The 15,734-nt window shown below is 28.1% G+C and overlaps 1 protein-coding gene and 1 long non-coding RNA gene across 2 annotated transcripts in view; one reads left to right on the top strand and one right to left on the bottom strand.

Moving 5' to 3' along the window:
• The window catches only part of LOC100208581 (tetratricopeptide repeat protein 33), a 30,730-nt gene extending 19,024 nt beyond the window's left edge, over positions 1 to 11,706 (top strand). Inside the window, exon 5 of the mRNA XM_065794063.1 lies at positions 11,539 to 11,706. Coding sequence (XP_065650135.1) covers positions 11,539 to 11,682 — 144 coding nt within the window. The 3' untranslated portion in view covers positions 11,683 to 11,706. The remainder of the gene's footprint in view (positions 1 to 11,538) is intronic.
• A 1,424-nt stretch (positions 11,707 to 13,130) lies between these two features.
• On the bottom strand, positions 13,131 to 14,173 carry LOC136077815 (uncharacterized). Its single transcript, XR_010637303.1, has 3 exons — positions 14,011 to 14,173; positions 13,847 to 13,919; positions 13,131 to 13,330 (listed from the first exon to the last, which is right to left on the bottom strand). It is a non-coding gene; the product is annotated as an uncharacterized LOC136077815 (long non-coding RNA).
• Positions 14,174 to 15,734: the final 1,561 nt, after the last annotated feature.

Below are 15,734 nucleotides of genomic sequence, written 5' to 3'. Positions count from 1 at the left end.
TAGTGACTCTGCAGGCATTAAAGCCTACTTTTGCCTTTCTCAATCCCTAAATCTGAAATCTCAATGATTCCAGGTCAAGCCTCACTCTTCTTGATGGTTTTCCTCCCATTGTGCTGCTGCTATTTCTAATCAAAACCGCTACTTCCATATCTTAGCTAAACAATTCTCCAGAAAACAGATGTCTGTTTATTACTGCTAGAAACCATTGTAAAAAGGTTTTGTCTAACGCCAAAGCCCGCTATTCTCAGGTCATGAGATCTCGTATTTTATCACAAAAATTAGGCTCTTAGAATCTTTAACAGTATCAATAATATGGGCAAATCTGTTATTCCACCTCTCTTGTATGGTTCAGACTTAATCACCTCACCTAAAGACAAAGTTGAATTGTTTGCTAAGAACTTTTCATCAATATCATTTCTTGATTCCACTAGTTGCATTCTACCTGATTTAGCCGTCAAACAGGTTGATCGATTGCTTGACATTCGTATCACCCCAGCTTCTGTATCTAAAGTGATTTCCTGCTTCTACAGCTTGTGGTCAACATATCTGACAATATACCTGTTATAGTCTTGCAGAAGTGTTCTCCAGAGCTGTCATCTATACTTTCAAAACTATTTAACAAGTGCTTATCAGAGTCTTGTTTTCCAGCATGTTGGAATGCAGCATCTATTATCACTATTTTCAAAAGTTCTGGAGACCAAACTGATTCATCTAACTACCATTCCATTAGTTTTCTCCCTATCATAAGCAAGGTTTTTGAATCTTTAATTAACAAACACTTAATCTCTCATCTTGAATCTAATAACTTACTTTCTGATCATCAAAATGGATTTTGATCTTCTTGTTCTACAACTGATTTGTTAACAGTAATAACCGATAGGTTTTATCATTCATTAGGTAAAGGTGGAAAGGTTAAGGCCATCGCTCTTGACATTTCTAAAGCTTTTAATAAAGTTTGGCATGCTGTTCTTCTCCATAAGCTTTCTTCTTATGGTGTATCTGGTAACATCTTTAAGATTATTTAAGAATTCTTCCTTACCAATCGTAGTATAAAAATTATCCTCGATAGACAGCACTCTTCTTCATATTCTGTAACTTCAAGGTTCAATCCTTGGCCCTATACTCTTTTTATTTTACATTAACACGCTTCCAGATATTTTCACATTTAAGGTGGCATTGTTCGCTGATGATACTATCATTTATTCTTGTCATGATAAGAAGCCAACACTTTTTGATTGCTTGGGCATTTGAGCTTGAAAAGGATCTCGCTTCTGCTACAGCATGGGGCTCACAGTGGCTGGTGAACTATTCTGATAAAACTCAATTTTTTTCAGCCAATAATTATTGCAATAATTTAGATCTCCCCTTATTTATGAACACTATTGTACTCGATGAGTCATCTACCCTTCATCTTCTTGGATTGACTCTTACTTCCAATCTTTCTTGGAAACTATATATCAAATCTGTTGCAAAATTAGCATCTGCTAAGGAGCATCTCTTTATCAAGCTTTCTTAATCGGATTCTATTCTTTATCTCTATAAATCTCACATCCAGCCTGTATCGAATACTTTGTTTACCAAAAAAAGAAAAAAGAAAAAAAAAATAGTTATATTTCAATATGAAATAAACAGATACCATGTGTTACGTAGTATAAATGTTCTTGTGGAAATAAAAGCAAATGTTTGTGAGTTTTTTGTTTTTTTTACCATAAATAAAAACAAATGTATTATGTGAGGATCCCAGAGGTCAAGTTTCTTAGTAACAAAATCAACATTTTGAAAATCATTTTTCTAAGAGGGAAAATTAAAATGGCATTATTTTAACAACATATTGGAAGAATAATCAGGGCTTTTGGTTTTTATTGATATAATAATTAGTATTTCAATATTCAGATTTCATGAATAAAATATAATTGTTGGCTGATACTTAGATCTGTTAAGATTAAACTCTAGTGCTCCAAGTTTAAACTACACAGTGGTTGAGGTGCATTACACTAAAATAGCACTTTCTTGTAAACACAATCTCTTGGATCTCTTTATCACCAAATATTTTCACAATCCATTTATGCATATTTCTCTTTTTTATTTTTAAAAATGCCACTTAAACCACTTGACCTTTGGGGTCCTTATATAGATATATAGATACATAATTTCATCAAATTTGTTTCTGAATTGAGCCTAGCAAGTCGTAAAAAAATAGCTTTTTTTATTAAATAAATTGGTCACATAATCAAAAATGATCTATCAAGTTACCTTAATATAATAAAGTAGAAAATTTGTACGCACAAATGCTCTAATGCTTTCATTTATGTTCTACTAGTGTAAAGGTTAACTTTTTAAAGTTGTTTTGTATTTATTTATATGGTGCTCTTTTGTGGCAAATTAAAACAATTCTTTAGTATTTTTATATCAAATTTGCTAAAATATTTTTTTGGTAATGACAAAGTAATATCTAATGTTGTTAGAGTATAGATTAAAAAACATCTTCAAATACAACTTGCAATTTGCGGACTTTTTGTAATCAATTGATTGCTAGTGCTAAAGTAAAGTTTTTATCAATGCAATTAATCAAATTTGAAATGAAATTGTTTCATAAAATAAATAAAAAAGTTGTATAAAATAATATTTTGTACATAATAGTATTATTATTATTTTGTAAAATAATTTGTATAGTATAATAATAACAGTATATATATTCTGAAATGATAGTTTTAGTAGTTATGAATTATAAAGCAGTTATGTGGCTTTTTTTTTTTGAGAGGAGTTCTAAGAATGCAAACAAACTGCGGCATGCAAGGCTTTGGAGCCAAGGTCAAAAAACTGGCTCCAGCTCCAGACTCCTACTACTCCATTTCAAAATATTTTTAGCTCCAGCTCCGGAGCGTCTCCAGAAAGTCAGATCAAAAAAAGAATTTTTTTTTGAAATATCAGGTTTAAGTGACGCAGGTTGCTTGATATAAACTTAAGTGCAAAAAATAGCCTGTCTTTTTTTATTACCTCTTGATTTACTGTTGTATTTTTAGCATCTTTTTATAAGTCATTTTCTGCTAATGCTTTTTAGCCTTGTTTTGCTGATTCTCTGATTGATCTGATTCTAACACTTTTCTATATCTAGCATCAACATAAACTGCTAGAAATATATTATGAATTTTGTAGTTTCTTCACAACATACGGGACCTTTTCCAAAAGTTGGGTAGTGTATGTTTCTTTTAAAGCATCACAATTAGCTAGCTGCAAAGTGTGAACAATGTAACGCACCACCTCAATCTCGGTATGTTAACAACCTTCTTGGAGAACAAGGGTTGGATTTTTTTTTAATAATTTTAAATTAACTCCCCAAGGCCATGAAGGCCACTACAGTCAAGGAGGCTACTTAAGTTGTGGTTACAACCCTCTCTCGACTCTATAACTCTGGAACATAAACCTTGACGAACAAGACCACTGCATGGAAAAACTATGCAGGATGATAAATGAGGAGTACTGCGCTCAACTTGTTGAGTACTCCTCTTGTATTTTTTTCATTCCTCACTCTAGCAGTACTCACTTCTCACGGTAATCATCATTCTTTACTCCTTGTAGTCCTTGGTACTACCAGGGATGCAGTGGGAATTGAACTTAGAACTTCTGACTTATGAGGTGATTGCTCTACCACTACACCACTACCATTACACACTTTTTCCCATACTGTTGCACTTTCCTCCTCGTACCTCATCCTGTATAGCTTATCTAGAAAATTTTCATCATCTGAATTTTTATTTAAAAGTGTGATTTTATATTAAAAAATAACTTCTTAGTACTTAGGAATCCCTTTAACAAAAAATACTCATATTTTGATTTTCCCTTTATTAAAGAGATAAATGGAAAATCTTAATATCTCTTTGATAATTTATCAATTATCAAAGAGGAGCTAGCTTGGAGCCGGTTCTGGAACCAGCTATGCCTAGAAATATTTCAGCTCCGGCTCAACTTTTTCTAAAAACACCAACTCCAGATAGCTCTCGCTCCAGCTCTGGAGCAGCTCCAAAGCCCTGGTGCCATGTGATCTGAAATTTTGCGAGGTTGCCGGAAATAAGATTAGGAATTTGAAAATTTAAAAAGATGTTATCAAAAAATGTTTTAGAGTTATATGCATTGTTTGAATTATTGTTGGGAAAAAAGAGTTTGAACATAGCATGTCAAGGTAATCAGAGATATTCATTGTAACTTAGTAAGTCAGAGTCTGACATGATAAAGTTAAAGAAAATTCCGATAGTGTGCTAATGTTATATTCTTAATTATGCAGTTACTACAACATTAGTCAGAAAAGTCTTTGACAAAAAGATTATATGAGAATTTGTCTATTAGATACCATTTACCATATACCCAAGAAAAAAACAATCATGTCCTCTATAATTATTGGCTGCTGCTTTATATCAGAACTTGGTATTTAATTGCCATGTAAAGATATAAGCGGAAAATAAAACAATAATATATAATAGTATGATATAAATCAATAATAAATGAATATAAAAGTATATATGATAATAATAAAAGCATATAGTAATAAATGAATTATGTTGTAATTATAAAAAAATAGATCGTATTAAAAAGTTTTAATAGATAATCTAATGCTCAAAGCAGATAAAATATTTCAATTAAATATACAACTAAAAAATTATTGAACAGAAAAATATTAACTATATTAACGAAAATAACTAATATAATAGGAGAAAATTAGTAATAATAAAATTAGAAAAACAAAAAATAAAAATAAATTATTACAAAATAAATCGTGGAAAAATAAAATCTTCTTAATCAACGTTTTTTTCCTTATTAGTTTACTTTTTTTTCTTTTTTCTTATTTATTTCTACTTTTGTTTATTTTTAATTGTTAACTTTTTCTTCCTTTTTTTTTTCAATTACTTTATGTTTATTTTTAATTCGAAATTCTTTTTATCTCTTCCACAACCCCACCCGCCTTAGCCCCTTCCCGCTCTTTTTCCTCCAAAAAAAGATATTTTAATGGATAAAAAACATTTTTTCCCTCTCTTTTTTTTAATTTATTAAGTTTATTAAAAAAAGTAATATTGTTGACGTCAACTTTTCTTGACCTCTCCCCTTGACTACAAATGTCAACTTTTTGACAATTGTTGACAAAAGTTGACATAGTCCACCTCCCTTTTCCTGTTTTTTGGCATAGTTACTAGACAGCCCTTTATTTGTTTGTTTTAAATTAATTTATAAGATTATTGATTTTTTGTTGATTAACTATTATGATTTATTGCTGATGTCATATATCTCAGCTGTATTTCAACATAGCTCAAATAATATTTATTTCAATATTCTGAATTTTATTTGAAAGAACTGATGAAGGCAATAACTTAGCAAATAATTTCTTATAGAATAGTATAATCTGCCAAATTTTCTAACGAATAAACTTACGAATTACTCAATTATTTTTTGCAATATTTTAATTTGATTTTAACAAAGTTTTTAGTAAAATTTCAAAATGGCGGCCAGCTTACAAAACTGGCTCCATGAAAGTCACGTGATGCCGTCTCCTGTTCATTAAACCTCCTTGGTAGCCGTGTTGTTTTTGTTAAATGGAATAAGATCTGTAACTAAAACAAAACTGTTTAATAAGAAAAAAATCTTTATTTATTTTACATTGCAATAATAAAATAGTAATGAAAATTTAGGATTTTTTATCTTTGTACATTCCCATCTTTATTATTGTACATTCCCATCTTTTCTTTACATTCAATTTTAGTTACATTCTATTCTTAGTTACTTTCTATATTTTTCTTTTCCTAATAACAATTCTTTAATTTTGTATATTTTTATTTTTTTCTATTTCTTAAGTTTTGTTTTTAATGTATTAACCATGAGTAGGGGAAGTTCGTGTACCTAGGGCCACCCCACTTTATTTGAAATCTAAAAAGTTCTAAGTAATGCTTCTCAGAGAATTAGTTTTGAAAAAAATTATTTTTCAATCCTATTTTGATACTCAGAGAGCGCTGCCACGGCAATTTATAATCAGAAAACGCTTTTTGATGTTCTAAAGTAAAGTTTTACAATCCTAGAAGAAATGTTTTTCTATAGGTTCTACTAGATAATATTGTTTGTTAATTAAGTACTAAATGTGATGTTCAATAAGTTTACTCTCAATGCGGATTTGTTAATAGATGACGTTTTGCATGAGGCTATCAAGTCTTGTACCTAGGGCCATATAGTTTGCTTGTACCTAGGGCCATATGTTTGTTTCTCTGATAAAGAATTTGTTTGATCACGAGGTAGATTGCTAAATTCCGATTGGCAAAGAGCTTTTTTTTTTCGCAGCTGTTTTGGGAACACCATTTAATGCGTACAGTTTGTTAATTTTGCTCAGAATTATTTGTCAATTTTGTTATTGATATACGTGCTTCAATCAAATTGTGTACTTAATGTTTGTATAATTATCTACTTTTTTTTAGATACTTTACAGTGATATATATCAATGTGATATTTATATTTTAATTATGAGAGTCATTATTAATTATGAAAGTTTGCTACACACTATTTGTTATCTTAAATTGTTTTTGCTTTTGATATATTTATATTAAATCTCTGTGATTTTTATTATATTTTAGTAGTAGTAGTAGTTGTTGTTGTTGTTGTTGTTGTTGTTGTTGTTGTTGTTGTTGTAGTAGTAGTAGTAGTAGTAGTAGTAGTAGTAGTAGTAGTAGTAGTAGTAGTAGTAGTAGTAGTAGTAGTAGTAGTAGTTGCTCTTGTTATTTTAATATTGCATATTTACTTTTTAAATTCATAGGCATTCAGGTATTTTGATCAAAATAAATTTTGTTTATTTTATTAATAACTTGGTATTTATTAAATTTATCTTTACACATTTTAGAAATGTGTAATTGGTTTATATTTTACTTTAAAAATATTTGAGATTTTTTTAGATGCCTAGGAATAATAATGGAAAAAAGCGTTTAAAACCTAATGTAGATAGTGTATCTCTTGCTGCAGAAGCAGTAATGAAGGATGGATTTCAGGTTAGGACTGCAGCGTGACATTTTAGTATCAGCAGAACAACACTCCAAAGACATATAAACTTTTATCAGAAGAATAGTTCTAAAAATACTGAACCAAGATATCAATATTTTACCGGATGTGCTGTTTGGAATGAATTCTCTAAAGATGAAGAAAAAGTCTTAGTTTAGTACCTTGTCATTGCAAGCAATATGCATTATGTACTGTCAAAGCCACAGCTTAAATAGCTTGCTTTTGAGTATGCAAAAGCCAATGCTAAAAAATATCCAACCTCCTGGGATAAAAATAGTAAAGTCGGTGAGCAATGGTATTCTGATTTTATGAAAAGAAATAATAAGTTTCTTTCACTAAGGAAGCCGCAAGCCACAAGTTTCAACAAAGCAAATGTTTCTTCTTTTTTTTTCAAAATATCTTGAAGTCTTCTAAAATATATGTTTTTGCCTGAATGCATCTTTAATGTGGATGAAACAGGTATTACAAATGTGCACACACCTGTTAAGGTTGTAGCCCCGAACGGTAAAAAACAGATTGGGAGCTTAACTTCTGGTAAACGAGGAACTAATATAACTAGTATTAGCTGTGTGAATGCAATCGGAAATTCCATACCCCCTATGATGATTTTTCCAAGAGTGATCTTCAAAAATTATATGCTGAAAGGAGCACCTCCAGGAACTAAGGGAACAGCACATATAAGTGGATGGTCAAATGCTGAAAATTTTTTAGAGTTTTTGAAACATTTTATTTACCATATCAAATGTTCTATAGATCAGCCAGTATTATTACTATTTGATAACCATGAAAGTCATGCCAGTATTGAAGCGATTACTTTTGCTAAAGAAAATGGAGTAATAATGCTTACTAGCCATAAGCTTCAGCCATTAAACAGAGGTGTTTTTGGACCTTTGAAGAAATACTACAGAACAGCTTGTTGTGATTGGATGCTGTCAAATCCAGGAAAGCCAATCACCATATATGACGTTGCAGAAAACATTGGCAAATGTTATCCTTTGGCTTTTACTCCTTTAAACATTCTAGCAGGTTTTCGTGTGTCTGGTATATGACCAGTTAATCAAAACATATTTACTGATGATAACTATTTGAGTTCAAGTGTAACCGACAGACAAGATCCAGCATTAAATTGTCCAAATAATTATGTTTCTGACAAAAAAAATGAGTTAGTCAAAGATTCATCAATAAATTCACGAAACAATTATATTCCTGTACAAGGCAACGATTCGTCTGCAATGGAAATAGACTTTTCTCTATCAAAATCTGTTTCATGCATAACGCCAGAACAGGTCAGTCCTTTTCCGAAAGCAAAACCTCGTTTATCAAAAAGAGGAAGTAGAAAACCAGGTAAATGTCAAATTCTCACTGACACTTCAGAAAGAAACGCTATTGCACTTTAACGTGCAACAAAGTTTGGAAAAAAAAGAAAACTTCTTTAAAAATCTTTGATTTGAATGGAACCAGCAACATTAAACATTTTTAAATGTTTAAAATTTTAAGATTTTATATAACACTAGATAAAGTTTTTGAAAACAATGCTGGATTAAATAAATTTTTAATAAAATTTAAGTAACTATCTTTGTAGTCTATTGATTATGGAGTTAAACCTAATTTATAGAGAGCGGCCCAAGGTACAATTAAAAAAAAAGACTTATTGTACCTAGGGCCACTAATTTTTAAACCCTTCTACATGACAGACTTTTATATTTTAAGTCATTATACCTATATAAATACAAACTAATTAATATAAAGATGTGATCATATCAGTTTCACCATTTTTAGACAAGCCCGGAGCCTTGATTTGGGTCATTGAAAAAATCCGGTCCTAGGTCCGCGAACTTCCCCTATTAGGTGTGCACAAAAAAGAAGTTGAATTTATCTAAAAAGTCATATTCACTTTTTATGCAATAAACGTAACAATGCAAATTATTTTCTCCAATATTAGTAAATTAAAAAGGATAATATCATAGTAGTTATTTTTTAAAGTTATAATATTTTAATGTAATGTACCTTTTAAATGAAGACCTTTACTTCAATTTTTTTGGATATCCTACTACAACATGAAACTTTTTTATTATAGCAAATGTATTAAATGCTATGCTATCATTGTATTTCACTCGTATCCCGCATTATTTTGTATGCGTGATATTTATCTTTTTATTAGTAAGACTCCGTTCAGTTTCGGAGAAGTATTTATTGTGAATATATGGCGTTTGATCTTAAAAGGACTAAAAAGGAGGACTGAGTACTACAATTATTCAGGAGCTTAATCTAAAAAAACTAAAATTATAAGTGGAAAACAAGTGGGAAAATAAACAAAGTTTTATTTCTCCAACTAATAATCAGAAAAATTCGTTCAGGAATACGCAGCAATCAATACGTTGCTTATGCTTTTTTTAAAAAATTTTCATTTCAAAAAGTAATTTGGATTATTGTGTCAGTATAATTTTGTGAATGTTTGTTATATTTGAATATTTGTTATATTTGAATGTTTGTTATTTTTGAATTATGATTTTATACTTAAAATATGTAAGCTGGGACAATTACACACCGAAAAATTCCGTGATCCGTGAATTTACTGTAAATAAGAAACACTAGTGGATAATATGCGTTTTAAAAGTTTACCCAACACTAGATGGCAGTTGTTTTTTTTTAAAAAAATTTAAAACTAGATTTTTCTTCAAATAAAATAAATGTTTAAAAGCAACATATAAATAAAGCATAGAAAATTTATTTATATCTAAGACATTTCTTTAATATATCAAATGTATTTCTAAATTAATTAATCACAAGAATGAGGTTAAACAAATTTTTTTTCTGATTCAATAAAAAATAGTTGCAAATTTGCTATCACTTTTAGATATTCAAATTTTTGTTGATTTTACACCAAAAACGTAAATAGCAGAAATACGTTCTTGACTTTCTAAAAGTTCTGGAATACCGTGAGACGTTTAAATCTTCGGTTAAATTAAAAATTCGGTTAATTAGTGTAAAACCACCTGGTCAATTTTCAAAGATGTTTACTGCCTTAAATATCGAGTTAGTGGTTTTCCAAATCATTAAAAATAAAAATATAATCCAACTTTTATATTTGGCACCTCAGTTTGTTACATACGATAAACGAAACGTTATTTTATCTGAGTTTAAAATCTATTGTGAATTTGTTTAAACTATGGCAAACATTCCGACCATGAAAACAAAAAAAACGAAAAATGGTTTCACTGATCTTTTTAAAAATAATTATAAAATTAATCTCGATTGAAATTGTTTGTTCTCGTAATAAAAACATTCTTCTTTAACTCGAAATTGAAATTACATCGTTTAGTAATGTTTATCTTGTCACTGTTTTGGTTTTTGTTACTCACAAATAATGACCTAATCATGGCCAAATGTTAACCTATTCTCACAAATGACGACCTAATCATGGTCAAATGTTAACCTATTCTTGGCCACGAATAAGGTCTAGTTATAAAATAAGTTGATTTAGAATAAAAATGTTAGTTTTAACTATAAATTAGTACTAAATTTATTTTAAAACGGAAAGTTTTATCAAACGATGACTTCCTATAAACTGCTACTTTGTGATGTCACAAAAAAGTTGATGTTTTTATTTGCTAACTTAAAAAATGTCGGAAGCAATCACATAAGTTTTTGTTTGCTCAGTTGATAAGCGTTTCAAAATCTATTGTTTGTTAAAGAAAGAATTAAGTTTACAAAAAGTAAAAAATTTTTGTAAAACTTATTTTTTACCAACGAAATAAATTTGTTTTGTTTAAATTTTAAAATATTGTGTAAGTATTTTTTAATCCCAATCGTAAAACGTAATGGCCAGGAATAAGTTCGCGATCTTTGACCATGGTTTAATGTTTTTTACGTCTTGTTGTATTTGTGTAAAATTTGTAAATTTGTCGACAAAAATTACCAAACTTGTTATAAAGTTGCATCTCAAGGTTTTTAAGAGAAATGATTTTTCATGCATCTTAATATATGACGCAGTTTAAAATTAAGTGGCCAGGATTTGGTGGTTTTACCCTAACAGGTTTTTTAAAATAATTGAAATAAATTTATAGGTAGGCAAACCATTTACATCAGGTTATTAAGGTACCTCCTTTATAAAAGTTTTTTTTCAAACATTTGGTGTTAAGGACGAAGGGGTGTTTTTTTTGTTTTGTTTTTAATTTTTTAATGTTTAATTTAATATGTTTTTTTTAGTTTAATTTAATGTTTTTGTTTTTTTTGTTTTTAATTGTTTTTAATTCAACTATTGGCTTAATTTTTTTCTTTTTTACTTTTTTTGTTTTGTTTTTGTTTGTCTTTGCTTTTTTTATCCTTACATTTCTTAAAAAGTTATTCGAAATAACTTTTAACTGTAACAAAATGCAAATGCTTAAAGTTTATTACAGGTGTTTTTTTTTTAAGTATTTGAATTCTAATATGAATGAAGTCATTGTTATATTGTTGTTTTTATTATCGCTATTTTATTTAAGCTTTATAAAAAAATTGTATTTTTTTAAGTTATACGAAGAAGATATAAAATGGGCTCAACAACTACTTCTACAGCAACAACAATTAGTTCAGCAAAATCAAGTTAAACAACCTTGTAATAATTGTCGTCCAAGCAAGGAAGTAGAAACTTCTATTTTGTATAATTTTGAATAAAATAAATATAACGTATAAACTTCATTTTCGTTGATTAAAATGTTTTGTATGTTTAAATAAAGTAATCATTAGTGGATATACAGAGGGACCAAATATCTTACACTATTCAAAATTTGATGAAAATGTTAGTGATGTTTTTGTTCACTGTTTATTTCAAATTATTTACTTTATGCGGTTCTCCGATAAGTTTGATGACCGTTTAGTTTTAATGGATTTTGTTTTAGATGATTTTAAGTATTATATAAGATTGCCTGTAATTCTTTAAGAAATTTTTAATCCTAACACAGCCAAACGTTTTTTATTTGTGTTTAAAACCTAGTTTTAATGATAAATCCTAAAGGTTAAAAATGTATTTTTAATGATAATCTAGCAGTAGGCAACCCGTAATACGGTTTTTTAGTAAATAAATAATTAACAACAATTTAATTTTTATTTGTTTTCTCTAATGAAATATAAATGTATTAATACTTTTTTAGTTGTGTTACTTTAATTTTTCTTGGCTTCTTAGTTAAACAAAACTGTTAGCTTCATTAAAGATACAGTTAACCATTTATTCTGCAACGTTCGAACATTAAATGCGCAAATCACAACAAAATCATTTTGTAAATAAATTAAAACAATTTAATTTTTATTTGTTTTCTCTAACGAATTATAAATTTATTAATGTTTTTCTAGTTCTGCTTACATTTATTTTTCTTGGCTTCCTAGTTCAACTAAATTGTAAGCTTCATTAAAGATACAGTTAGCCTTCATTAAACTTCATTAAAGATAGAGATTACAGTTAAGTTAAATTCGAACGTTCGAACATTATATGCGCAAATAACAACAAAATCGTAATGTTAAAATATCACTTGAATTATGTGCATAGATTATCCAAGTCTTATTTTAAAATTGCGGAAAATTGTTTAGGTAAAATATCCGGAATAAATTTTCCCCCTTTTCTTTCTCTTAATTTTGCTTTTAACTGAGTAGTTTCTAATTCTTTTTAAACTGTTCTTTATTTTTCTGAGAGTGATGAGTGAAGCTTAAAAAATAAATATTCACAAAAATTATACCTTAACTTGTATGTTAATATAACTTATTAATATAACTTGCCAACTGGTATGAAAAGAAATTCTTTTATTCAAAAACGCGATGGCTTTTACTCGACATTTTTGAAGTAATTGTTACGCTTTATGTGAATACAAATTTGAGCAAAATCGATAAATGTATTCACATAAAGGTGAGCAATTAGTCTAAATGAACTGAGTAAAAAGAGTTGATTTTTTTATTCACCTAGCATGAGCTGAAAAGATTATAAAACAGATGTTAAAACCATATAAAACAGTTGTAAAAAGTATATTTAAACATGTGTTTACTTTTTTTTTAAACAAATTTATTTACATGTAATTAAATGTGTAACAAAAATATATACTGTTGTATAAAAGTATATTTAAACATATGTTCACTTTTTTTTTAAAACAAGTTTATTTACATGTAATTAAATGTGTAACAAAAATATATACATTTATAATAAAAACCCTTCATAAAACAAATTTTTCTTTAAAAACAATTGAAGACAATTAAAAACAAATAATTAACATTGAAGGCAGTTTTCAAAATTAGTTATATCAGCCGCCATTTACAGGACCGAGGAGCCAAGCATAGCCTATTGTAAATAAAACCATATTAAAATAATTAAAAATAGTTATTACCGATAGGGACTATGATTAAACATATTTAAAAAATTTACGTGATTCCATATTAGCAGGAAGTTATAGTTGTTTTCTGTAAATAAATTTTGTTTTTCTTTTGTGTACAGTGTGTGTGTGTGTGTGTGTGTGTGTGTGTGTGTGTGTGTGTGTGTGTGTGTGTGTGTGTGTGTGTGTGTGTGTGTGTGTGTGTATATATATATATATATATATATATATATATATATATATATATATATATACTTTTCTATATACATATATATATATATACTTTTCTATATACATATATATATATATATACTTTTCTATATACATATATACACAAAAACTTTTATGTCTACAAATAACATTTTTTTAATTGTAGACATGAAAGTCTGTTATTTGTAGACATAAAAGTCCTTCGACCCCTGTATGAGGGGTGTTGGCTTCCCCATCTAAATCATGGGTGGTCAGTCCCCCCATACTGAACCCACCTCTGAAATGACCGATGGGTCAAAGGTCCGGGCTTCTTTTCCCGAAAGACTTTATAATCTTCATACGTAAGTTCTAAAAGTAGAAATTGATATATTTTTTTAGAGAATTTTAAAAATTTAATTTTAAATGATGGAGTAAAATTATAATTAAAAAAATGTATTACTTATAATCAAGCAAATATTATAGTATTTGAGAACTTATAATTATCGTTTGGTGTTTCATCTAAAAAAAACATAGACTTAAATAATCTTCTTGCTTGCTGAAAGATAAATAAAAACACGTACATAAGACATTTTATATGAAATTTTACCTTTGCCATTTGACTTTTCATCTAGATGGAAAAAAATTGTAAATATATGAACATTTGAATTTTTTTTACATAAGTACATGTATAAGTACATAACATAACTACATTTACATAAGAAAAATTAAAAAAAATAGTAAAAAAAAAAGTTGTAAAGACTTTATCAAAATATTAATAGTTTTTACTAAATTAAGAACAGTATGCCTAACTTACCAACTCGCCTTTGAAGGAGAACTAAAAAAATAAAAATTAAAAAAGAAACTTAACCAACAATATATATATATATATATATATATATATATATATATATATATATATATATATATATATATATATATATATATATATATATATATATATATATATATATATATATATATATATATATATTAGTATAAACACTTATCTAATTTTTTCTTACTTTTACACAGTGTTTCACCATCAGCAGGTTCATCAGGAATATTTCTTCCTGATAAACCAACTGATGATGAAACACTGTGTAGAAGAAAGAAAAAATTAAATAAGCTCTGATTAATATTGACATAAATAATCTTGAACCTTTCCTAATAAACAAATATATACCGTTAAAAAATCAATCAAATATTAAATTTTATAATGATGAGGAGGGATTATTAAATATAAGTCCTTATTACTATAGTTCAGATATCTCATGTATTACTGCTGACATAAATTCAACTGCATTATCTATCCTACACCTTTATATAAGGAGCCTCCAAAAAAATTTTGAGAAATTTAAGCAATTTTTATTCAGTGTCAAAATTAACTTTCAAATTATATGTCTAACCGAAACATGGTGCCGCGATAAGGAAATTGAAAACAATTCTAATTTTCAACTTAATAATTATAAAGTTTTGCATCAAATTAGAGACTCTGAAAAAACAGGTGGAGGATTATGCATTTTTATCCACAACTCCTTAGATTTCAAACTACGCAAAAATTATTTTGCTGTTACGCATGATTTTGAATTGTTATCAATAGAAGTTGTAAACAAAACTTGCAAGAACGCAGTTGTACACGTCATATACAGACCGCCTTCTGGTAATAAAAAAGCATTTAACAAACAAATTAAAAGCTTAATTATAAGCGAAGAATTATGTGGCAAATGCGTTTACTTCGTAGGCGATCTGAATTTAGATTTACTTGAATACAACAAAAACAAAGACGTCAGAACTTTTTTCAATATTATGTTTCAAAATGGATTTATTCCTACTATAAATAAACCTACTCGAATTACAAAAAATACTGCTACTTCAATTGATCAAATTATAATTAATAATTTCAAAAACGTAAAAATTAAAACTGGAATATTTATTACAGACATATCTGATCATTTTCCGGTTTTTATAACAGCACAAAAATCGTTAAATCAACCTTCTAAAAAAGTAAAAACTAAAAAACGAGTAATTAAGGACGCTTCTCTTGTGACATTTATTAGCCTTTTATCGACAACAAACTGGGAACCCGTTTTGAAAACAAAAAATGTTAATGAAGCTTATGATAAATTTTATCATATATTTGAATGTCACTACAATAAAGCATTCCCAATAACAACTAAATTTATT

Source organism: Hydra vulgaris, chromosome 03 (genome assembly GCF_038396675.1).
Source record: "Hydra vulgaris chromosome 03, alternate assembly HydraT2T_AEP".
Classification (NCBI taxonomy): domain Eukaryota; kingdom Metazoa; phylum Cnidaria; class Hydrozoa; order Anthoathecata; family Hydridae; genus Hydra; species Hydra vulgaris.
Note: the sequence above shows the minus strand (reverse complement) of the source record. Positions and strands in the feature narration are given on the sequence as shown.